The sequence below is a fragment of the Myotis myotis genome, unplaced genomic scaffold (genome assembly GCF_014108235.1).
Source record: "Myotis myotis isolate mMyoMyo1 unplaced genomic scaffold, mMyoMyo1.p scaffold_m19_p_21, whole genome shotgun sequence".
Taxonomy (NCBI): Eukaryota; Metazoa; Chordata; class Mammalia; order Chiroptera; family Vespertilionidae; genus Myotis; species Myotis myotis.
Window position 1 is genome coordinate 427,446 of NW_023416326.1, and position 23,386 is coordinate 450,831.

General features: G+C 64.3%; 1 protein-coding gene across 8 annotated transcripts in view; it reads right to left on the reverse strand.

Moving 5' to 3' along the window:
- The window catches only part of NAV1 (neuron navigator 1), a 92,708-nt gene that overhangs the window by 62,355 nt on the left and 6,967 nt on the right, over positions 1 to 23,386 (reverse strand). For all 8 annotated transcript variants that reach the window (XM_036354806.1, XM_036354805.1, XM_036354803.1 and 5 more), the window contains exons 2-3: positions 10,385 to 11,111; positions 6,030 to 6,133 (exon numbers count right to left, since the gene is read on the reverse strand). In XM_036354806.1, the coding sequence (XP_036210699.1) occupies positions 6,030 to 6,133; positions 10,385 to 11,088 (808 nt within the window). In that variant the 5' untranslated portion in view covers positions 11,089 to 11,111. The remainder of the gene's footprint in view (positions 1 to 6,029; positions 6,134 to 10,384; positions 11,112 to 23,386) is intronic.

Genomic DNA, 23,386 nt, shown 5'->3' on the forward strand with positions numbered 1-23,386 from the left:
GGGTACGGAGTTGTGGGGGGGGGGGGGTAGCGATAAGGGTGCCACCAGTTTTCCTCCTCGATTTGGACTCAGACAGGAGACATTCTCCACCCCAGAGTCGGGTGGACAGGGTCTGCCATGGAGATGTGGGGGTGCAGGTAAAAGGGACTGAGACCGGGCAGCTCCGAGCAGGAGCCCGGGTTCTCCTGGGAGGGGGTGGGGGAGTGATATCCAGGCGACTGGCTCCCCGAACTCCTCCCCCCAAGCCTCCAAGCCTCTGGTTACCCCCTCCCCCAGGACACTCCCAGTCCCACCTGGTTCAGTCCTGGAGGCACCAGGCTGCTCCCCTGAGGACTATGGTTTGGAGACACAGGGCCCAGGGTTAATGGGGTCCGGAGGGGGGTGGGGGGGGGGGTGGGGGGGGGTGTCAGGGCCTGGAAGGAGAAGACTAATCCTCAATATCAGGAGGTCGGTGCCCGTGCTAAGGAACGGCGTGACCTTGTCAAAGTCACTGCACCCTCCGGCTCTCCGGCTCTCAGGCTCCTCCTGCAGTGGTTGCAACAGCAGCTGCACAGGTGAGGGGACTCGGGGCCGGGACGTGAGGTGTCCACCAGCCTGGCGAAGCACAGGGAGGCCCAGGACGGGCCCCTAACCTGCCAGGGCTACCGCGGGGGTGCAGACACCAGCCCTTCTCACGCCCCTAACACCTGGGCCCAGGGAACAGAGATGGAGGGTGTGCAGAGGCACCGGGAGCCGGACCCTGCCCATCCCCCCAGGGCCTCCCAGGCCAGGGCCAAGCTGCCTCCCGGCCGGCGTGGCTCAGGGGTTGAGCGTCGACCTATGGACCAGGAGGTGATGGTTCGATGCCTGGCTAGGGCACGTGCCCGGGCTGCGGGGCATGGCACCACGTGGTCCCTTTACGCGGATCCTCACGGCCTGTCCGTTGCCACCACAACCCCAGGCTCCACCTGGGAGTTTCCGAGGCCCCCACGCTGCCCTGCGCCCTCCACCCGAGGACCTTCCGGCAAACCTTGGCACATACTCTCCTCTCCTCCACTCCTTCCGGGGGTGTCAGTGCGCGGGGGGGTGAGCCTGAGCTGCTCTCTCCTGGTCTGCACCCTCCTTGTCCCCGCCTGGTATTCCAGGCGGCCTTCCCGATTCCCCCCATCCGTTCTCTCGCCTGCCAGCACAGCCTCTTCCTATTTCGGGGCCTACTAAGTGCTGGACTTGGGCCTACTAAGTGCAGCGGGGGGGGGGGGGGGGGTGCGGTAAGAGGGCTGCTCTCCAGGCCTCAGCCTCCCTCTCTCTGTCCTCTCTGGGACCTGACCCTCCTCTTCTCCGGGTCATCTGACTGCCCCACCCCCTCTCGTCATTCCTGGGCGCCTCCTCTCCGGGGATGTCCTATGCCCCCAATCCCAAGCCCTCTCCTTCCCTTCAGCGAGTAGGTCGGGAAGTCCCGCCTCTTCAGGAAGTGAGGCGCTAGCCCCCCGCCATGCCCTCTGCACCCCATGTTCCCTCTGCACGACCCTCTGCCATGCTCATCTCAGGAGCTCACTCAGTGGGGATCCCCGTGATCGCCAGTCTGACCCCCCCTGACCGCGGGTCGCCTTCCCCCAGTCCCTCCCTAAACGGTCCTGCCAGGTGGGAGTCGGTCCCTTGACACGGGCACCTCGGACCCTGGAACGTTCAGACGCTCCCTCCGGCCACCACTCCCTCCGTGGCTCCCTCTCCATTCCTTGCACATCCCCGGAGTTTCCCACCATCCCTTGCTGCAGGGGGAGGCCCTGCTGCCGTGGCAACAGCCATTCCCAGCACCGGTGGATGAAGCCAGTGCATGCAGAATGCTTCCTCTCGAGTGATTCCTAAAAAGAGAGGGTCCTCCCTGTCACCCCGGCCCCAGCCCCAGCCCCAGCCCCGAGCCCCTCCCACTGGCAGGACAGACGGGTCCACTTCAGAGATGCAGCCGGCCGAGGGGAGCCGTGATGAGGGCAGGGAGGGGGCGCTGTGATGTCGGTGGCGTAGGGAAGGGGACCTGGTCCTGCCAGTTTCCAAAGGGGAAGAGCCTGCTTGACAACCTGCAGCCCTGGCTGGTGTGGCTCAGTGGATAGAGCGTCAGCCTGCAGACTTCAGGGTCCTGGGTTCGATTCCCGGTCAAGGCCACGTGCCCAGGTTGCAGGCTTGATCCTCAGTAGGGGGCATGCAGGAGGCAGCAGATCCGTGATTCTCTCTCATCATTCATGTTTCTTTCTCTCCCCCTCTCTCCCTCGCTCTGATACCAATTTAAAAAAATTTAAAAATAAAAAGGAAGATTCAATCCTGGCCTCTACTTATTGGTTCTGGTGGTGACGGGCAACTTTTCGGGCTTGACAGCCACTTGGGTAACTTCCTCACATCCGTGGCCAAAGCCTTTATTCACTCCATTGTGTTTCCATCTTTGGTTGGTCTTCTGATGGTGGATGGGCTGTTTCTCAAAACCCGTCACAGCTCTCTGCACCCCGTGGGCTCTCAGGAGTCTGTGGTGAATGAGGACGGACGAAATGATCGAATGCGCGCCTCAGAGCAGATGTGTGGGGGAACGTAAACAGCCGTGACCTCTCGGGACCCGCGGGAGAGACGGTGCAGCTGGTGAGCTGGAAGGGACGCCGGGCTCTGGGACGGGGTCCCAGCGACACTTCCTCTCCCTCCTCCGCTGCCTTGGGCCAGAGGGCGGCCAGCAGCGACCTCTCTTCGTCCCATGGAGGGAAGCCCCTCTCTTCCCCCGCAGCTGTGTGCTGCTCTGCTCAGAGGCCCGGGGAGCGCTTTCCCACACCCCTGGGAGACAGGGGCAAGAGTGGGCCAGGTGTCCTCGGGCGGCCGGCGTCACGTGGCTGCCCCAGCTGGAACCCGAGCCCCTGTCTGCCACCTGGAGAAGGAAAGGGGCAGTGGACACAGGGGTCCCACATGGCGGCACCAGCTGGCTCACACCTCTGGGGGCCTCCTCCAGGAAGCACTCCCAGATTGACCTGCTGGCTTCCTCCTGGCCTCGTCACCACCTTCGCTCTGCCAGGGCGGGCGGCGTCGCTTACTGAGGCGTTTCTGTGGACCCTGTGGGGCCCGGGCTCTGTCCCAGGAGATGCCCCCTGAGCTCCGGGCTTGGGCACTTGTGGGCCTTGAGCTGGGGTATTTGGGTTCAGAAGAGATCTGCTGTCTGCCTGTCTGATGGGACCATGAGGCTCAGCCCACTGAAGGCCGCTGTCCGGCCCGCCCCTCGATGCCATCGTGGCCGCCCAGCAGGGCTTCCCCCGCGTGCGGACTGGATCCAGAAGGTCCCTGAGGCCCGCCGCCCGATAGAAGTCTTGTTGGGGAGACATCTGTTGCCCAGTCTCTCTGGGTGAGCTCCTTGGGGCCAGAAACTTAAAGACAACTGCAAGGAGGCACCTGTGCACACCTGGACCTGGACCCGGACCTGGACCCGAACCCGAACCGGAACCGGAACCAGCCGGGGACAGATGCCTGGCCCTTTAACCACCCCCGTGACACAGCCGGGCGCCGGGCTGCACTCCCCGTCTCGCTCGCCACCTCCGTGCTCTACGGGTTTCTGTTAGGTTTTCAAACGAGGCGTTGAACTCACAGAGGTGCGCCACGGATCCACCATCCGCGGGCGTTAATAGAATAATCGCTGGCAATTACTCGGCGTCTGAAAACGGGGGCGGATGTCAGGAGCGTTCCCCGGTGTGCTGGGCGGGCGTCTGGGTACCCGGTGCGAACTTCCCTCTCCCGCGGCCCCATGTCACTGCACGGGGAGCTGCCCCCTGGAGCCCAGGGCCTGGGGCGGGAAGGGGGTCCCCGGGCTGTGCCCCTGTCTCTATCCCTGCTCCCAAACCCACGAGACACGAAACACGTGACTGTGGCTTAAACATGGAGTCGGCTCCCCGCGGGACGAGGAGGGAGGACGGAGGAGGGAGGAGGGAAGCAAACCCGGACGTGAGGCCAGCCCGGCCGCCCTGCTCTGCACGCAGCGGCCTCCGGGAGCGGCTGGCGGGGGCGGGCACCTCGGCCTCGCCTGTTCCAATGAGGCAAGGCCCTCGTCCGTGTCACTCGCGCTCCCTCCAACATGCCACCGAGTGGAAGTAATTAAGGATCCGTGTCAACCTCGGGCGGGCTCCCCCCGCCCCCCGCACGCGGCCTTGCACATGTGGGCACAGGCACGCCAGCCCGGCTCCCCGGCTTCCCAAGCGGAGACCCGACGGACGGAGGGACGGACGGACAGGCACCGCTTTGCACGGCCTGCGCCCCCGGGGGGATGGGCAGGTGCACAACCAGGTGGACTCACAAGGCGCTTACCGGGGACAGAGGCGGAGGGAGCAGCCGGGCGGGGATGCCCCCCCAGGCATCCACAGGCCAGTGCCAACAGCCTGCTGGTGGGCGGGCATCCTGGGAAAACCCTCTCCCTGCCCATCAGCGCTCCTGCCTCATTGGGGCGCTACGTCCAGGACAACAAGTAGCAAAGCAGAGCCAGGCCGAGGAAGGTCCCTCGAGGAAGCGGTTCCCCCAGATGCCTGGGTGCCGCAGGGACCGTAGTCAGGAGACAGCTGCGGAGGGGGACGGACCAGGTCCCCCAACCTGGCCTTGCCCCCCCTCCCTCCTTGGGGCTCCGTCTCCCCACACACCAAACACTAGCGCCAAGCTAGGGGACGGGGACCCCCGAGAGTTCCCAGACCAGGAGGGAGGGGGTCTGAGCGACAGAAGAGAGCCGACGGCCCCCGTCGTGTCCACACGCGGACACGAAACCACGTGATCCGTGGCTGGGAGACGGCGGCACGCTACCATCTACAATGCGGGCCCGACTCTCCTACGATGTCGGGGACAAGCCCAGGCCCCCCCGGGCTGCCTGCTTAGCTCCAACACGGGCGGCCACTGGGAGGCCCTCTGGGAGCCAACAGACTCTCCAGGGTGAGGTCGCTGGATGAACCCCGACACGGTGACCTCCCTGAATGCAGGTCACAGTCTGATTCATCCCCACCCCCGCCTTTTTTTAAAATTTAGTTTTACTTTTAGAGGAAGGGAGAGGGGGAGAGAGAAACATCGATGGTGAGAATCCTGGATTGGCTGCCTCCTGCACACCCCCTACAGGGGATGGAGCCCACACCCCGGGCCTGTGCCCTTGACGGGGAATCGAACCCTGACCTCCTGGTTCATTGGTCGACGCTCGACCACTGAGCCACGCTGGCCGGGGCTGATTCACCTTTTCCCCCAGTGGTGAGCTCAGCGCTGGATAAGGCCAGCCCTCCCTGATGGTCTGTTGACTGAATGACCGACCGACCGACCGACCGACCAAGTCAGCCAGGCCCTGCGTGAAGTTTCCCCCAGGATCCCAGCACTCTGCCCCACGCGGCCACACACACACACTTCCAGGTCCGGTTGGCGAGGGGTCTCCCAGCAGACAAGCCTGGGGGGTGCCCAGAGCCCCCCGTTGGTCGGATGACAATCTTGCGTCCCCCCCCCCCCCGCCCCCATCAGTTCGGTGGCGACCAGTGGCTCCCTCCACGTGGCGCACATCAGGAAGCAGTTACAGTGACAATGCGGCGGAGGTAAAAATAGAGACATAGTTTCCCCGTGACCACATGCTCATGCCGAGGGTGTTGGGTGCCAGCGAGGCTCCCTTTCCGTGTCCCCGGCCGTGCCCGGCCCCCCGCGTGCCTGCTCCCGGCGGGAGGCGGTGGCTTCCTGTTTCGTACCCGGGCTCCACCCCATCGCCCGCCCTCTCCTCCCCGAGTCACAGTGGCTCTGAGTCACCGCCGCCTCCAGGCCCGAAGACGGCTCAGGGGGACCCAGATCCCACGCCGCCTGGGGCCCCCGACGACCTGCCTGGCAGAGGACCGCGAGGTCAGGCTGTGTCCCCCGCCCCCCGGCCACTCTCCTCTCCTGACCTTGAAGTGCTCGCCGCCCAGATGGGAAGGCTTAGCTCTGGGCTGAGCCCCAAAGCTTAAACGCAATATACGCGGCGGACGCCCCCCACCAAGAGATGGACCCCCCACCCCAGGAGGAGGCCCCTCCCCCGCAGCACTCACCCACGCAGGAGACGCCGTCCTCCGTCCCGCCAGGGGGTGTGGAGTAGCCGTCCACGGCCCAGCTGCCCTGGGGAGTGGGGCCGGGTTCAGGCTCGGTCTGCAACCTGCCGGACAGGGAACGGTGGTCACTTGTGGCCTTGACGCCTCTCTACGGGGGCTGGGGGGCCCCTTAGAGCTTGGTACCTGCACCCCTGTGCCCAGGCCGCCTGGAGGCTGCAGGTGTCTTGGCAAAGTCGGGCCTCGGAGTAGGAGGGCCTGACCTCCGGTACACTCATTCATTCATTCACTCATTCATTCATTCCTTCGAGACGTCTACTGAGCCACGGGCCAGAGCTGGGCCTGGGATGCCCGGGGAGCAGGCAGTGCCTGCCCGTGTAGAACAGCACTGTTTCGGGGTCTCACACGGACGCCTGAGGCCAGTCGCCCGATTCCTACGTCACCCACAGGGCTTGGGGACCTCAGGCCAGGGTCACTGCCCAGGGCTCGGCGTGGACTACGGCCCGTGCATCACAGGGACAGGCTCCTTAGGCCAATGCCAGACCCCTTACGGAGCGAGGGGACATCCACACCCCCCAAGGCTGGCCCCGGTCCAGGCAGGGAGGGAGGGGAGCAGCAGGGGTCGGCTCAGCCCGGGCCACTCGACTCCCAGGAGGCTGTGCGGTGCTCGGCCGGTGGGGGCAGCGGGCAGGGTGGGGTCTCTGGGCACCAGCTCCCAAGGGCACACACAGGCCACTCGCAGGAACAAAGACGGAGGAGCCATCATTACAGGCAATTACCCTGGGCTCCGGGAGCGCCCGCCCGCCACGCTCACTGTCTCCAGCTAAATGGGCCCTTTGGCGGCTGGGCAGCGGGGGGAGGGCAGGGGCCGGGCAGGCAGGCGGGGAAACTGACGCTGGTCCCAGGGAGGGGCGGGGCCAGGGGACCCTGCGGTCTCCAGTGCTAGGAGATGGCTCTCTCTCTCCAGTTTTTCTTTTTCTTCTTTTTTAAAAATATGTATATTTTTTATTGATTTCAGAGAGGAAGGAAGAGGGAGAGAGAGAGAGAGAAACATCCATGATGAGAGAGAATCATGGACCGGCTGCCTCCTGCACGCCCCCTACTGGGCATCGAGCCCACAACCCGGGCCTGTGCCCCGACCGGGAATCGAACCCTGAACTCCTGGTTCATAGGCCGACGCTCAACCACTGAGCCACACCGGCCGGGCAGCTGGTTAACGTTTAAGTTGCTCATGTTGTTTGGCCCCAGAACGATGTTATAAATACCCACACGGCCGCTGGCAGGAAACAGGTCCCCACCCTGATGGACCGAGAAGGCAAAGCCTGACCCACAGCAGGTGGGCTGCAACCATGATTAGGGACAGGGGTCCTCTGTTGCCATGGTTACTGTTGCCATATGATAATGTCAGGGTGGAGGAGGGGCTGCTGAGGAAGGCGGGGCACCTCTGAGCCTCCAGGGGCTCTGCACCTCCTACCCACAGCCGGACCCCGGGTCTCCCCCACTTTCCCGCTGTGTGGACAGTCCCGCCCGTGCTGGACGGTGGCCGAGGCCTGAACCGGACGGGAGAAAACCACCCACCCTACACGCCTGACACCACGGCCCAGAGGCAGCCTGAGAAGCGAGGAGCGGAGGTCGAAGGCCGCGGGGAGGCGAGGGGGGGCGCTGCGGGGGTGGGGGGCAAAGGGACGGTGGCTGAAGATCCCACGGGAGGATCCAGACGGAGGGACACGGGGGCCTCCCTGGGTCCCAGGGGCGGAGTATCCAGGGGGTCAGGGTGGCCGGGTCAGAGGAGGGGCAGGCGATGAGCTCCCCGGGGAAGGGCCGTCCGGCACTGACCGTGACCGGGGCCGGCTGTGAGGACAGAGCGGGGGGGGGGGAGCGGGGCCGGCTGGCTCACTCCCCGGGGAAGCAGGTCAGGGCTGGGAGCTTTGCAGGAGCCGAGATGCCGGCGTGAGGAGCAGATTTCCACGAAAGCAGAGATCTGCGGCTCCCAGGCAGCAGATGGCGTGTCCTTGGCCAGGAAGCGGGCAGGACAGCCCGGCCCGGCCTTGGCAGAGCTGCCCATGGCACCAGCTCCAGGCCCCGCAGGGTGTGCTGGGCTCCTGCCTGCCCGCCGCCGTGCCTGGGGGCGTCCCTGGTCCCACCCCTCCCTTGCCCGACCCATGACTCGACCCTTTGGAAAAGGTCAGATTCTAAATCCGGCTGAGACCCTAACTGGTGTGGACAGAGCGTCGGCCTGCGGACGGAAGGAAGGGTCACAGTTCGATTCCAAGATTCCAATCAAGGGCACACGCCCGGGTTGCGGGCTCGATCCCCTGCAGGGGGCGTGCAGGAGGCAGCTGATCGATGATTCTCTCTCATCATGGATGTTTCTCTCTCTCTCTCCCTCTTCCTTCCTCTCTCTGAAATCAATACAAATATGTTTAAAAAATAAAATAAAATAAAACAAAAAGTAAAGTGTGGTGTCCATCCCGGCGGGCGTGGCTCCGTGGCTGAGCATCGACCCATGAACCAGGAGGTCAGGGTTCGATTCCCCGTCAGGGCGCACGCCCGGGTTGCGGGCTCGATCCCCAGCAGGGGACGGGCAGGAGGCAGCCGATCGATGTTTCTCTCTCGTCACGGATGTTCCTATCTCTCTCTCCCTCTCCCTTCCTCTCTCTAAAAATCAATAAAGATTTATTTAAAAAATACATCGCACAGTCTAAACGAGGCCTGCGTGCGGGTGGAGAGCCGTGGGACCCCAGGCACCAGGGACGGTGCTACGAGACCCCCTTAGACCTTCCCGGGACCAACGCGCCCTCTCGGCTTCTCGTGTGAAAGGTAACGTTTCCCGTGGATCCCACCCCCACCCCCCGATGCCGGTGCCGCCTCAGAGGCCCCAGTGTCCGGGGGACGATGGAAAAGCTTTTCTACACCCAAAACGCGAGCGTTCCTCCTCCCAGGAGCGTAGGGCAACCCCCCAGGAAGGCAGGCCCCTCGGGAAGGCACGTCGTTTGCGTGTTCCAGCCTGTGCCATAGTCATTACGGTCTCGTCAGGCAGGGTGACACGTCCAGCAACACTGGGTTCCATGAGTCATGTCCCGGGCCCTCCCCCCAAAATAAAAAAGATAAATAAACACAGTTGCGTTGACTTAATGCGGTCATCTGAGCCCCGAGTGATGTTTTCATTGGAAAAGCACGGCTGACTGGGGTGCCCGCTTGGCTAGGCTGTCAGCCGGCCGCGTCTGAGGGACGCCGGGGGGGGTCCCGGCTAGTGACCCTGTTGCTATGCACAGTGGCCTGGCCACCGCCACCTGCCACGGCGGCCGGCCCTACGGGACCACGGGAGAAGCATTACGTGCGATCCCTGGCACGCCGGGCACAGGCACAACCATGCAAGCGGCAATATGGTAAGTGGAGGGCGAGAGAGAGAGAGAGAGAGAGAGAGAGAGAGAGCATAACAGAGTGACCGACAGACAGACAGACGGCAGATGCAGGCACTGTGGGCCCAAGAGGAGGAGGAGCCATCAGGACTTCCCTCACCATGACCTGAAGGCCTGGTACCCACACAGTGATGCAGCCCCAGGTGAGCTGGGCAAGCCTGGCCTCCCTACCCATCTACCCACCCGCCGACCCCACCAGCTGTTAGGGCCTCCGAAGGCCCCGACACAGGGTCTCACCGCGTCCCAGAGGGAGGCGTGGCCGTTCCAGGAGCTCCGCCTCCCGGGCCGCGGTGGCTCTGCCGTGCCCAGAGCTGAGAAAGACCGAAGCTCAGACAGATTTCCCTTTTACGCTCCCAACCGCTGGACAGCTCTCGACCCCCAACTCCGTGGGCCTGCCCTGCCCACTCCTGAGAGTTCTAGGCCCTCTGGACCCCACCAGCCACTCACCATCAAGGGCCCTTTTTTTAAAAAAAATATATTTCAGCCCTGACCGGTGTGGCTCAGTGGATAGAGCGTCGGCCTGTGGACTGAAGGGTCCCAAGTTCAATTCCGGTCAAGGGCATGTACCTTGGTTGTGGGCACATCCCCAGTAGGGAGTGTGCAGGAGGCAGCTGATCGATGTCTCTCTCTCTCTCATCGATGTTTCTAACTCTCTATCCCTCTCCCTTCCTCTCTGTGAAAAAAATCAATAAAATATATTAAATATGTATATATATATATACTTCAGAGAAGAAGGGAGAGGGAGAGAGAGAGAAACATCAATAACGAGAATCACGGATCGGCTGCCTCCTGCACGCCCCACACTGGGGATGGAGCCCACAACCTGGACATGTACGTGTCCTGACCGGGAACGGAATGACGCTCAGCCACGGAGCCACGCCAGCCGGGATCCAGGGCCCTCCGCTTGCCCCGCCGGGGTCCCGCTGCCCAGCTCACCTGTACTGGAACGGGGCCACCGTGGCCGTGATGGGCGGGCTGTGCTGATGGACCGAGGAGAAGCTGATGGCCCCCAGGGCCGGCGAGGGGCGTCTGCCCTGCACGGGGCTGACGGCTGGAGAGGGGGCCCCTAACGCTGCCCCAGCCTCCAGCTCCGAAGACACAGAACTTCTATGGCTTCTGTCTCGTTGATCGTTTCCTGGGCCGTTAGGGGCCCTGTGGCTGTCGGGAGGCGCTGGTGCTTGGGTTTCTCCGAGAGGGCTTGTCCGGGCTGGGCTCCGGCCCCGGGCCTGGCGGACGGGAATCCCTTCCCGGGCCACCATCCTCCGTCCCTGCGTCTCCCCAGCTCTCCTGGGACCCGCCGGGCTGGGCAGGGCCGATTTGGGGGTCACCCGGGGGCTGCTCCATGGGGAGCCGCAGAGGCCGTCTGCAGCTTCGGCCGACTCTCTCCCTGCCCCGCACGGCTTCGGGGAGCCTCGCCCCCGGGCGGCCTTAGGCGAGGAGCCTCTGGGGTGGCCGGCGGCCTTGCCCAGCCTCGGGGAGGCCGCTCGCTGGGGGCTCGGGGCCGGGCCGGCCTGGCGCGGGCGCAGCTGGGGGGAGGCGCCCGGGGTGTGGGTCCGCGTCTGCGAGGCGGCTCGAGGCACGGGGATGGAGGAGGCGAAGTGCGGGCGGCTGGCCGCGTTCACGTTGGCCATCCCGTTCATGGTCAGCGGTGCGGGCTGCCGTCCTGCAGAGAGAGGAGGGAGAGAGACCGTGAGGCGCGGCCCCCCGCTTCCGCCCCCGGGCGTATAAAGAGGACGGTGGGCCCAGCCTGCGTGGGACCCAGCGCCCCTTGCCCCCCCTACGCCCAGCCCTCCCCGTCCTGCCCTCTCATTCCCTCCAGCCTGTTGTGCTTCAGTCCCACATGCTGACGGTGCAGCATCTGCCACGGCCCCGGCGTTGGTGCCACTGCTACTGCCGTTCCCGTGTCCTGGACAAGGACTCCCAGCACCGAGCGGCCAGGAACTCGGGGGGGATCCTGCAGCTGGTGAACCGCCGAGCCGGGGTGGGACCCAGACCGTCTGGCTCCAGCCTGTGATGTGACTCCCCTGCCCCGATGCTCCCCTGAACCCCCAGCCTCCCCCCTCCCTCCGCCCCCACCCCCAGCCTTTCAGCCCAGGTCATCCGGCTCCAGCCCATCGGGGACAAATGGAGGCTGTGGCTCGGGGCACAGCCAGCCCAGAGCCAGGAGGTGCCTGGGGCGCCGGCTCCCTCGGCTCTGAGGGTGGCGGGGGGAGGGGAGGGGAGGGGAGGGGAGACTGGCACTGTCCTCCCAGGCCCCTTCCAGGGCTCTCCACCACCTCTTCCGCCCTTGAGGCCCCCAAAGCAGGGCAAGGCGGGCGGGGCGGGCCGGGCAGGTGCAGGCCTGGTGCTGATGGACAGCTCCCCCTGCAGGCGCCCGTCAAGGGCCCATTCCCCAAGGTCAGAACAGAGTCACCACCAAGGCATCGAGAGGCTAGATACACCTTCTTACAAAACTGAAGAAAGAAAGAAAAAGAAAAGGAAAAAAAAAGTCTTGCCCGGCCGGCGGGGCTCAGTGGCTGAGCGTAGACCTACGAACCAGGAGGTCGGGGTTCGATTCCAGCCAAGGGCACCTGCCCGGGTTGCGGGCTCGATCCCCCGTGTGGGGCGTGCGGGAGGCAGCCGGTCCATGAGCCTCTCTCATCATGGATGTTTCTCTCTCTCCCTCTCCTTTCCTGTCTGAGATCCATAAAAATATCTTAAAAATAAATAAGAAATAAAAGCCTGCAGGTGGGACTCTTGGGTCCCAGGCCTCCCCTGGGGGCGGAATAAACCTCCCCTGGCGCTGTGTTCACCGGCTTTGAAACAGGAAGGAGACGCCATTCCTGGCGAAGGACCGAGTGTCCGGCTCCAACGCAGGGGAGTGTGGGGACAAGGACACGTCCCGGAGCCTAAGCCCCCCCCCCTGCTCCCCCTCCTCCCACTCCCCCTCCCCCCACTCACCCTCTCCCCGCTCCCCCCCCCCGCTCCCCCTCTGCCCGCTCCCCCTCCCCCCGCTCCCCCTCCCCCCGCTCCCCCTCCCCCCGCTCACCCTCCCCCCGCTCCCCCTCTCCCCACTCACCCTCCCCCCGCAGTGCAAATCCAGCCACTTCCCGGCTGAGGTCCTGAGAACGTTACTCAACCCCGGGCCTCGCTCCTCCTCCATCAAACGGTGACAATAATAATAATAATAATAATAAGCTTCCGGAGAGTGCTGCGGTGGAGATTCCGTTATTACAGGAACGTGAGCCTGGCCCGGGACAGGGTGGGCGTGGCTGGTGGCACAGGCCTTGGCCGGAAGCTGAGGAGACCAGGGCTGGGCAGGGGAGGGCGGGGCCCAGGCCTCCCAGCGCTGGTCGGGCTGGCTCCCGGCTCAGGATGGGGACCAGGCCCGAAGCCAGGCCTCCGCCAACGCCCCCGGGGTCGCCTGCAGCCTTAGACCTGCAGACCCTCTCCTCCCGGGCCAGACGGCAGCCGGTTCTCACAGAGGAAAGACAGGACGGGCCCCGTCATTGCAGGCGACGAATCAGGTCAGTTTCCTGGCGTTTACAGCACGTGAGGGAGCCAGGGCCGCGATGCCACCTGTCCCACCAGCCGGCCTGTTTCCCCGAACGCTGCACTGCCCAGGCCTGGGGTCGCGGGGCAGGCCCCTCACTGTGCTTCCCTGGACGGTGCCCCAGCCTTTTTTTTCCTTTTAATAGATTTTCATAGATTTCCAAGAGGAAGGGAGAGGGAGAGAGAGAAACATCCATGAGGAGAGAGAATCATGGACCCGCTGCCTCCTGCACGCCCCACACTGGGGATCGAACCTGCAACCTGGGTCTGTGCCCCGACCGGGAATCGAACCCTGATCCCCTGGTTCATAGGTCGATGCTCCATCACTGAGCCACGCCAGCCGGGCAGAGCTTAGCATTCTAAGTGCCCAGGCCCCTGGGGAGGTGCCCCACGGTCAGCCCAGGGGCCACCCCGTCTCATTTCCTCTCTCCCCGTCATTACTTCCTCCGGCCGGGGTTCCCAGGGGTCTGGCTTCTCCAGCAACAGCTCAGATTCCAGATGGGCCCGGGGCTGCCGGAGGGGGCGGGGCAGGAGCCGGCGGGGCCTTGCGGGAGGGGGGGTGCGGGTGGGGGGCTCATTGCAGACACAGAAACCAGAGCCTGAGACGACCCCCGGGCGGCCGGCCAGGTGACCGCTCTCCCTGCAGGCCTGTCAGCTACGTCCTCTCACACCCGCTGATTACTTCTCCCCCTCAACTGAAATCCCCCCTGTTCTTCCCAGATGGCTTTTCCAGGCCGGCAGACGGCGGGAGGGCCGCTCACCACCCCCACATACGTCCCAGGCCCCAAAGTCCAGGGCCACCGGGACCTCCAGCCCGGGACCCTGCCAGCGGCGACAGCGTGTGGCCTGGTACCTGCCGGGAGAGCCCGGCCGGTGTGGCTCAGTGGTTGAGCATCCACCTAGGAACCAGGAGGTCACGGCTCGATTCCCGGTCAGGGCACAGGCCCGGGTTGCAGGCTTGATCCCCAGTGCGGGGTGTACAGAGGCAGCCGGTCCATGATTCTCTCTCATCTTGGATGTTTCTACCTCTCTGTCCCTCTCCCTTCCTCTCTGAGATCAATAATAAATATATATGTGTGTGTGTATATATATATATAAATGTTTAAAAGTAAATAAATAAAAATAAACAAAAGCGTCCGTGGCTCCCATCCTTGGCCCCTGCAGGAATGTCCCCAAGCCGGCATCTCTCTCTCTACCTGCAGACCCGTCCATCACCTGACCGGTGGCCTCATGGGGTTTGGTTTAGGGAATATTTGGGGCACCTTCGGGGGACCACGAGAGCGAGCAAGTTATTGCCGGAAAAACTGCACGAATGTCCCGAGACATGGGGTCTGGCCTCCCCCTCCTACCACCCCCCAACTTTCCCCCATCTCTTTTGGCAACCCTTGTTGTCATGGAGACACTAACACAATGGGGCAGGTAGGAAGCCTGTTGCCTGGCAACGAGATGCGGGAGGAACAGGATTGGCTGCGGAGGCCTAAAGGAGCAGGAGGGCTGAGGAGGGAAGGTGGGGAAGAGGGAACACCCTGGGGGGACAGGCGGGGAGAGAAGCAGAGACTGGACCTGGGTGAAGATGGGGAGGGAGAGAGAGAGAGAGAGAGAACTGGGAGGCAGAGGAGCGACCTGGCAGGGGCCCGGCTCCCGTGTGCATCTGCCGTGAGGCCGACGCCCTCGGTGAAAACCGCAAAGCAAAACAAACACACAGGGATGTGTTTTCATAGCTGTGTTTACAGGGCGCAGGGCGGACGGGGAGCCGGACAAAGGGAGGCTCCTGATCGGCAGGGCGGGAAAATTCTGCCGGGAGACGCATGCACCCGGGGGGAGCCCTCGCTTCCGTCAGCCCTGGGCGTGAACCGCCGCTCTGCCCACACCTTTAAAAAAAATATTTGTATTGATGTCAGAGAGAGGAAGGGAGAGGGAGAGAGAGAAGCATCCACGAGGAGAGAGAATCATGGACCGTCTGCCTCCTTCACGCCCCCCACTAGGGATGGAGCCCCCAACCCGGGCCTGTGCCCTGGCGGGGATTGAACCGTGACCTCCTGGTTCACAGGAGGTTCTCCTGGTTCAACCACTGAGCCAGGCCGGCCGGCGCAAGCCTTTCTTAGTTAACATGCATTCGCCTACACGTTCAGCTCAGGCATTCCGATGTCACCTCCTCCAGGAAGGCCACCCTGACCTGCTGGGGGGAGCTCAGTGGCCCCCTGAGCCCCCACTGCACTAGCTCATCAGCCAACATGACTCTTTGGCTCAGCTCCCAAGCTGCCCTCACTGAGCTTGGGCTCCTGGCACCCTCGGCAGTGCCTGGCGCCTCGAAGACGCTCCGTAGCTGCTGGAGCAACCCGGCGCCCCGACACCTCGGCGCTCTGCGGAGGGCTGCACCCTGCTCCCCCGTGGGGTGGAGGGGGGTGCGGGGCGGGGTGGGTGCAGACTGCCCAGGAAGGGAGGCAGCAGGAGTGGCACATGGGGGAGGGAGGGCTGGGAGAGGAAGCGGACTCACAGCCAGCCAGGAAGCGTCCCCACCAAACAGGAAGCTGGTGGGAGGCTGGGCAGAGCTTCCGGAGACGGGAGGGGGCGGGCCGGGCCCACAGCTGGACTGGCCGCTGGTCCAGCCGCGGATCCCGCTCAGCCTCGGCCCAGGGGAGCAAGGGGGGCTGCAGGGGGGCTGCAGGGGGGCTCCGTAGTCTGCGGGGAGGTGTCGGCGGCTCCTCTCCGCCCACTCTAACCAGAGGCCCCAGGGGCGCGTTAGGAGGTGATGTGATAGCTTGTGGTTTCCAAGCCGAGACAGCCACAGAGCCCCCGGCAGGACAGCCGAGCGGCTTTGGGGGGAGGCGGGAGGGCTGGGGAGACACCGTGGGAGGTGTTTGGCGAGACAGGTTGGTGCAATCAGGGGAATGGTGCCTCAGGTGGTGGAGGCCGGGAAGCCGGGGTAGAGGGCTAGGGAGTGCAGGAGGCCTGACCCCGTTGCTGCTCCAGCCCACCCCACTCCCGGCCGGGGTGGCTCAGTGGCTGAGTGTGGACCTAGGAACCAGGAGGTCGCGGTTCGATTCCCGGTCAGGGCACAGGCCTGGGGTGCAGGCTCCATCCCCAGCGGGGGGCGTGCAGGAGGCAGCCGGTCCATGATTCTCTCTCAGCGTGGCTGCTTCTCTCTCCCTCTCCCTCTGCCTTCCTCTCTGACATCAATAAAAAGCAGCATCTCCCCCGGCGGGAAGCTCTGGGTCCCACGGGGACAGGGACGTGTCTGCTTCCCCCGGGTCTGTCCTGGAGCAGAGAGGGGGCGGGAGCCGGGAGGGCACGGACGGCCAGCACACCTTCCCGGGAGGCCTCCTCCGGGCCCCTGTGGTTTCAGCAGGCTCCGTGCTGGACAGCTCCCAGCTCACAGGCGCCAGGGCTCAGCCTGGCGCTACCTTCTCACCAGGCCCTGCCCCAGGCACTGCCAGCCAGGCCGCTGAAGAGGGAGGGGCCAGCCCATCCTCACCCACAGCCCCTCCCTTGCCACCCGCGTGTCACAGAGAGAATCCATCTCCCATCCTCTCTCGAGGGACCATGCCCACCTCCCCTCCTTCCCCTTCGTAGCAACCAGACCCTCAGCTCCCCTGGGCCCCGGGGGCCAGGCTTCAGCCCGTCCCATCCCAGCAGCCCCTGCTCCTTCCCACGCAGTGGGTCTCCCCCTTCCTCAGGCGGGGAGAGGAGACTCGGTCACAGCCTGTCCCCCCACTGCTCAGCCTGACCCTGAGCCTGTGGCCCCGCTTGGAGGGTGCCCTGTGCTCCCTGGGGCTGTGCAGGAAAGGCAGCCCGGAGTTTGGGGGAGGATGGCCCCGTCATTCTCAATCTGCCCCCCACCCGACTCACTAGTGGGGGTGGGGTGGGGTCCTGGGAGGGAGAAGGGGGAGCCCACCTCTCAGGCCAGGGGAGGTGTCACACCTGGGATGGGTTCAGGGTGGGGCTGGGGGGTCTCCCTCCAGCCTAGAGCCTAGGGGGCAGGCGGCAGAGCTGCAGGAGGGGGTGGGGTGGGGCTATATCTGCATACATTTGCATGCATTTGCATAAGCACACCTCCCAGCGCAGCCTGGCTCCATACCCTCCCTGCTTAGGCTGGGAGTACGGGGGCCACGGAGCCCACGGCGCCCTGGCTGGGCCCCACTCAGAGAGGCTGTTCCCGCTCCCCGCCTGACAAAGAGGCCCCCCCCCCCCCCCCCCGCACACGCCGCCTCGTCTGACAGCCTGTCACTCACGCTGCAGGGGTGACACCTACACAGCCCCCTCCCCCGCCCCCTCTCTCCCTGGAAGGAGGTCCTGGGAGGAAGACAAAGATCAGAGAGAAGCCCTTTGTCTCGCAGAAGAGGAGGGAGCCGGACCCCTGAGCCCCCTCCTGTCCTCAGGCCCCACCGTGTCGCAGGGAGAGGAGCAGGTCGGGGTGCTAAGCGCGCAGAAAAGACAGCAGCAGCCCGGCCAGCGTGGCCCAGGGGCTGAGCGTCGCCCTAGGAACCAGGAGGTCAGGGTTCGATTCCCGGTCAGGGCACAGGCCCGGGCTGCGGGCTCCATCCCCAGTGGGGGGGTGCAGGAGGCAGCCGATCCATGATTCTCCCTCATCATGGATGTTTCCCTCTCTCTCTCTCTCCCTTCCTCTCTGAGATCAATAAAAATACTTAAAAAGAAAAGGAAGCAGGAGAAGGGGTAGGGGGTGCCAGTCGGGGGTGACACTGTCTGGGGTCATGGGCGAGTCAGTCACCTACACCTCGCTGCCCCCAGCACCACAGTGCCCCACCCCTGCCACCCAGTTCCCCAAGGGCAAGGGGCCTGGCGGACTCAGCAGGCGGGCGAGGCCCCGCCCAGCTCCCCGCAGCCCTTCTTCAGGCATCAACACCGGGTCCTGGGAACCAGCAGGGCCGGGCCGCAGGGGCTGGGAGCAGGGGCTGGCGGAGAGGTTCGGAAGGGATGGGATGCTCAAGCGACCGCACACGTCTGTACGCCTCACGGCATCTGGTCTCGTGGGCGTGACGCCCCCCTCAACCCGCACACACGCAAAGGCAGGCGGGACTGACCGTCAGCCAGCGGGGCTGCCAACCTGCAAAACCCAAGCCCCTCTGGGCAGTGGGAGGTGCCGGCCCGCCAGGCCCACCCCGACCGACACCGGCGCCGCCGTGGGCTCAGCGACTTGCGTGCTTTCTCTGCAGGACTCTGACCGCGGGAGGGTTGTGGGCCAGGACACGGGCAGGGCTGGCTCAGTGGCTGGAGAAAGCGGACCGTCTGAGCAGCGTCTCATGTGCTTCCACGGCTGCCCGGGGCAGGAGGGGAGGGACTCCTGGGCTCAGGAAGGTCAAGGTCGGCCCAAGGTCGGCCAGCGAGCCACGCCGGGCCGGCTGTCTGTGGAGCCGGCCTTTGGCTCTGGCACCGGCAGGAAGGGGTTACCGCCGCCCCCCACTGGCGTCTGCAGGTGCCCGTCTCCAGAAAGGCCCTCAGCCGGCCGTGCAGACGACGGCGACGGGCGCGGGGAGATAACGAGCGTTCTGTCCTAATTGCAGCGGAGAAACAGGGCTGCTTGTTGGGGGGCTTGGACAATGAGCACAGCTGGGGCGCAGGGCGGCTGAGCTGGGGACGGGCCTGCCCCCGCCGTCTGCTCTCCCACAGGCTCAGGAACCAACGCCGGGCCGGGCCGGGGCACACAAAGAAATCAGCGGGCGGAGGATGGGGGGCTGAGGAACCCCCACACAGGCTGAGCCCCAGACCCAGAGGTGCAGCTCAGACACCAGCTGAGCCCGAGGTCACACAGCCCTGAAGAGCCAACGCCAGAACTCGAACCCAGCGCATCTGAGCCGCTATAGGATCACGGCCCCTCTGAGAATCTCTGGGTCAGGGCGGCCAGTGGTCTGTGGACAAGCTCCCTCTCCTCCCCCTTCTCCCCCCAGCAGGGTGGGCAGTGGCGGCCTCCGGGAGATAAGGGCTCTTGGGGGCAGTGGAGGCCACACAGAGGGCAGGGCTGGGCTTTCTTGCGCCGTGCCCAGGGCAGCCACATCTGGAGCAGCCACAGGGCCAGCCGGGGGAGGAGACAATTTGGGCCTCCCTTAGCCGTACGCAGCATCCTGACTGCGAGCTGGCGAAGGAGCATGTGAGGGGGGGGGGGGCGGCGAGGAAGGACCACAGATCCGTTCACAACCGTGCAAGGAAGAGCTGGCCCAGGGCAGGGCTGGGCAGGGGCTGGACACACACGCACACACACACATACACATGTGTGCACCCACACTTATGCACAATCCACACATCCACAGCGTGTGCGCGCGCACATGTATGTTCGCACAACAGGCACACGTGTGTGCACAGCAGCACATGTATGTTCACATATATTTGCACACATGTGCATGTGCATACATGCATCTGTGCACACCTACACATGTGCTCCTGTACTTATGCACATGCATAATCCAGTGTGCGTGCACACGTATGTTTGCACGACAGATACACGTGTGCATACCAGCACACGCATGTTCACACACGCACACACGTGCGCACACACTCTCTGCAGAAGAGAGATCCCCGGCCAGCAGCCGTGTTCCGGGAACTCGGTGCTCGGGGGTCGGTGCCCTGTGGCCGGCCTCGGCCTGACCTCGGGCTGTCTGTGTGTCCTCAGAGTGAGTCAGGGTGTCTGGCCTGCAGGGTAGATCCCTCAGGGACTGGCCCTGCGCCCTCGTCATTCCATCTGGGCTTGACCGCCACAGCCCACACCACGCCAGGCTCTAAACAAAGCCTGACTGTGGACTGAAGGGGGGCCGGTCCGTGGGGCCTCCCCAGGGATGACAGCTGCTTCCTGGCCAGTCCAGAGGCACAGGCCCCAGCGCCGTGTCCGACTCCCTGCCCTTCTCTTTTCTTTAAAAACAAACAAACAAAAACACTTGTATGGATTTCAGGGGGAAGGAGAGGGAGAGAAACATCCAATCCACGCTGAGAGAGAATCATGGACCGGCTGCCTCCTGCACGCCCCCCACTGGGGGTCGAGCCCACAACCGGGGCCTGTGCCCCGACCGGGAATCGAACCCTGACCTCCCGGTTCACAGGTCGACGCTCAACCACTGAGCCCCGCTCCCCACTCTTTCACCCCCATGGTCAGTGGGCCAGGCAGGCCTGAGATGACCCCCCCCCCCAGCAGGGACAGGGCGGCCACAGGGCCCCTCCTGCCTGGCGGGGTGGGGTGCACGCGGACACGGCGGAAGTGGGTGCTGAGATTCCATGACGTTCGGGAAACCCGAGGGCTTTGTTGCCTTAGCGACGGGCGACCAGGGTCAGCGGGAGCAGAGGCAGCTGCAGGGCTGATGGTGGAAAACAGCCCACACGTCAGGCCTGGTTCTGGGCATGGACACCCGGGAGGCGAGGTTCCCCGACACCTGGGGTCCCGGGAGCTGGCCTCGCTCAGAGCAGCCCTCAGACGGGGACGCTGCTCCCCGGGGCCCCTGAGTCCTGGCAGATACCCTGAGGGTGGGCTGGCCCGTCCCCCCATGGCTGACCCGTCCCTCCCCCCGCCCCCGTGGCTGACCCGTCCTTTGCACAGGCTAGGCCTGCAGCCCCCCGACCTTGCCCCAATTCTTCATGGATTGTCCCGCGTCCGTGGGTGGAAGCCGGCCGACCTGGTGTGTGACAGATTCGGGATATAAATATTCCCCAACAAAGCGCGGTGTCAGCCTCGCGGAGCGTGTGAGCTCAGACGGGGCCGAAAATAGCAGCCGGCTCGGAAACCCACCTGCGGGACCCGCAGACGCCCCAGATCGGAGAGGCAGGCCCGGGCCGGCCGAGGAGGGCACCTGCCAGTTCTCCCCCAGCTTTTCTACATTTGTATTTGTATTTGATGAACTTTTTCGCAGTGATCGTAACATCAGAGGACAGTTTCAAGTTTTAGTGCAAGGAACCCTCCCTCCTCCACCCCCCAACCCCCCGCCAGGAACCATTTCAGGGTATTGCTGACAGGCCATCCTTCCCGACGTGTGTTCATTTCATTTGCCACAGTCAGAGCATCCTGCGGACATCCCACACCCTTCCCCAGCAGAAAATGGCACGGCACGGCCGGCGTGGCTCAGTGGTTGAGCGTCGACCTATGAACCAGGAGGTCACGGTTCGATTCCCCATCAGGGCACAGGCCCAGGTTTCGGGCTCCATCCCCAGTGTGGGGCGTGCAGGAGGCCGCCGATCAATGATTCTCTCTCATCATGGATCTTTCTATCTCTCCCTCTCCTTCTCCCTTCCTCTCTGAAATAAAAAAATATATATTTTTTTTAAAAGAGAGAGAGAGAGAGAGATCCTTTGCAGCCTCGAGCACCACGTCCCTACGCTGACACCTTGGGCACATGATGTCATTTGCACACACAGTAGGTCCACATTGCTGGTTCTCACGCAGACGAGTCTCTGAGAACTGCTGCCCGTAGAATAACAGGGATGGCAGAGCCCTGCGCTGGGCGGCTCACCTCCCCCTGACGGGCAGGGAACCCCATGAATCTCAGCAGGTCGGCTCCCCTCGGACCCAGCCCATGCCCTTGAGTCGCAGGGAGAGGAGGGCAGCCGGGTCAGAGAAAACAACAGCGGGGGCCCCGTGCCAACAGAAGCTGGTCCCCCGCGGGCAGGGTGGGGTGCTGGTCGGCGCCCCAGCGACAGGCAGGAAGGGCAGGGCAGGGGGGGAGGCTGGGTACCCGTTTCCAACCACCACCCCGTCCAGATCCTAATCGCGCCCCGTGAGCAGCAGCCGGAGTGGGGGTGGGGACTCGCACGGTCATGCCCCGTGGTCTGGGGAAGACGAGGGAGGGGCACGGAGGGTGGAACCCATCACGGGATTCGCACATGAGCGACCTTAGAAGCCGCGCGTCTGTCTAGGGTTCCGGTGGGGGTACCATCACAACAGAGCACAGCACACACACACCCGGCCAGAGAGAGAGAGAGAAGGTGCAGGAACTGAGACCGGCCTTGCTTCTCGCGCCCGGGGTTATGTTTCTCTCTCCCTCTCCCTCTCCCTTCCTCTCTGAAATCAATAAGAATATGTTTAAAAATAAATAAACAAAAACGGCCGTGAACCGCTCTGCAGATCCCGAGGCCGCCTGGTGACAGAGGCGATGCCTCTCCCCACAGAGGCGGCTCAGTGCCCGCAGCGCCCGCGGGGGACCTGCCCGCCCCGGGAAGAAGGGCCCTTCTGTTCCCCTGTGGGCTCGTGAAGGCACGGCCCCGGCATGGTGCGGGCCCCGTGCCCGCTGCTGGCAGCCGCCCTCGCACGGCACAAGGAAAACTGTGTCTCCAGGGCCTGGAGGGGAAGGAAGCTGCCAAGATCAGGGTCAGTGTCTTCCCAGGCGGCGGCGGCGGGAGAGACAGAGGCCCGGGGACACCAGGACCCGCCCCTCTCGCTCAGAAAGTGGCGTTCGCCATGGAGTCAGTCGCCAGTGGCACTCGGTGCGTGCCAGTCACTTACGTACGTTACCTTTCGAAAAACTCACATTTAGCCCGGCCGGCGTGGCCCAGGGGCTGAGCGTCGACTTATGAACCAGGAGGTCAGGGTTCGATTCCCGGTCAGGGCACAGGCCCGGGTTGCGGGCTCGATCCCCAGTGCGGGGCGTGCAGGAGGCGGCCGGTCCATGATTCTCGCTCATCATGGATGTTCCTCTCTCTCCCTCTCCCTTCCTCTCTGAAGTCAGTAAAACATCTGTATGTTTTAAAAAGAATGCTGACGTTTAGCTGGGAGGGTGGTGGTTAGCGGGAGCTGGAACCAGAATCGAGAATAAGAGAATTTTTGCGCTGGCCCTGGAACTCAGCTGGTTGGAGTGCCGTTCCCCAGGTTGTGGGTTCAACCCCCGGACAGGGCACACCCGAGAATCAACCAGCAAACGCATAAACAAGTGGGACAGCCCTGGCCGGTGTGGCTCAGTGGGTAGAGCGTCGGCCTGCGGACTCAAGGGTCCCGGGTTCGATTCCGGTCAAGGGCATGGACCTGGGTTGCGGGCACATTCCCAGTGGGGGGCGTGCAGGAGGCAGCTGATCGATGTTTCTCTCTCATCGATGTTTCTAGCTCTCTATCCCTCTCCCTTCCTCTCTGCAAAAAATCAATAAAATATATTTTGAAAGAAAAAAGAATGATACGCCCAGCAAATTGGGTGCAAACGCAGAGCCAGGAGCACTGATCCAGCTCTCCCCGCCCCCGCCCCCCCAACCTGCTCACGGACCCCACCACCCCCACCCGCCAGGCGGGCATCTGCACCCCCAGCCCCAGGTCCGGCCGGAGAGGAAGGACGGACCATACACAGGCCGCTTCCAGCCCGAAGATGCCCAGAGGGTGGGGACCTCTGGCTTTGGCTGGGCAATTGCTCCCTCTGGTGGCGGCAACGGGAAGTGCATGCCGTGCAGACAAAAGGGGACCAGCTGGGCTCCCGCCCCCAGCATCGCCCC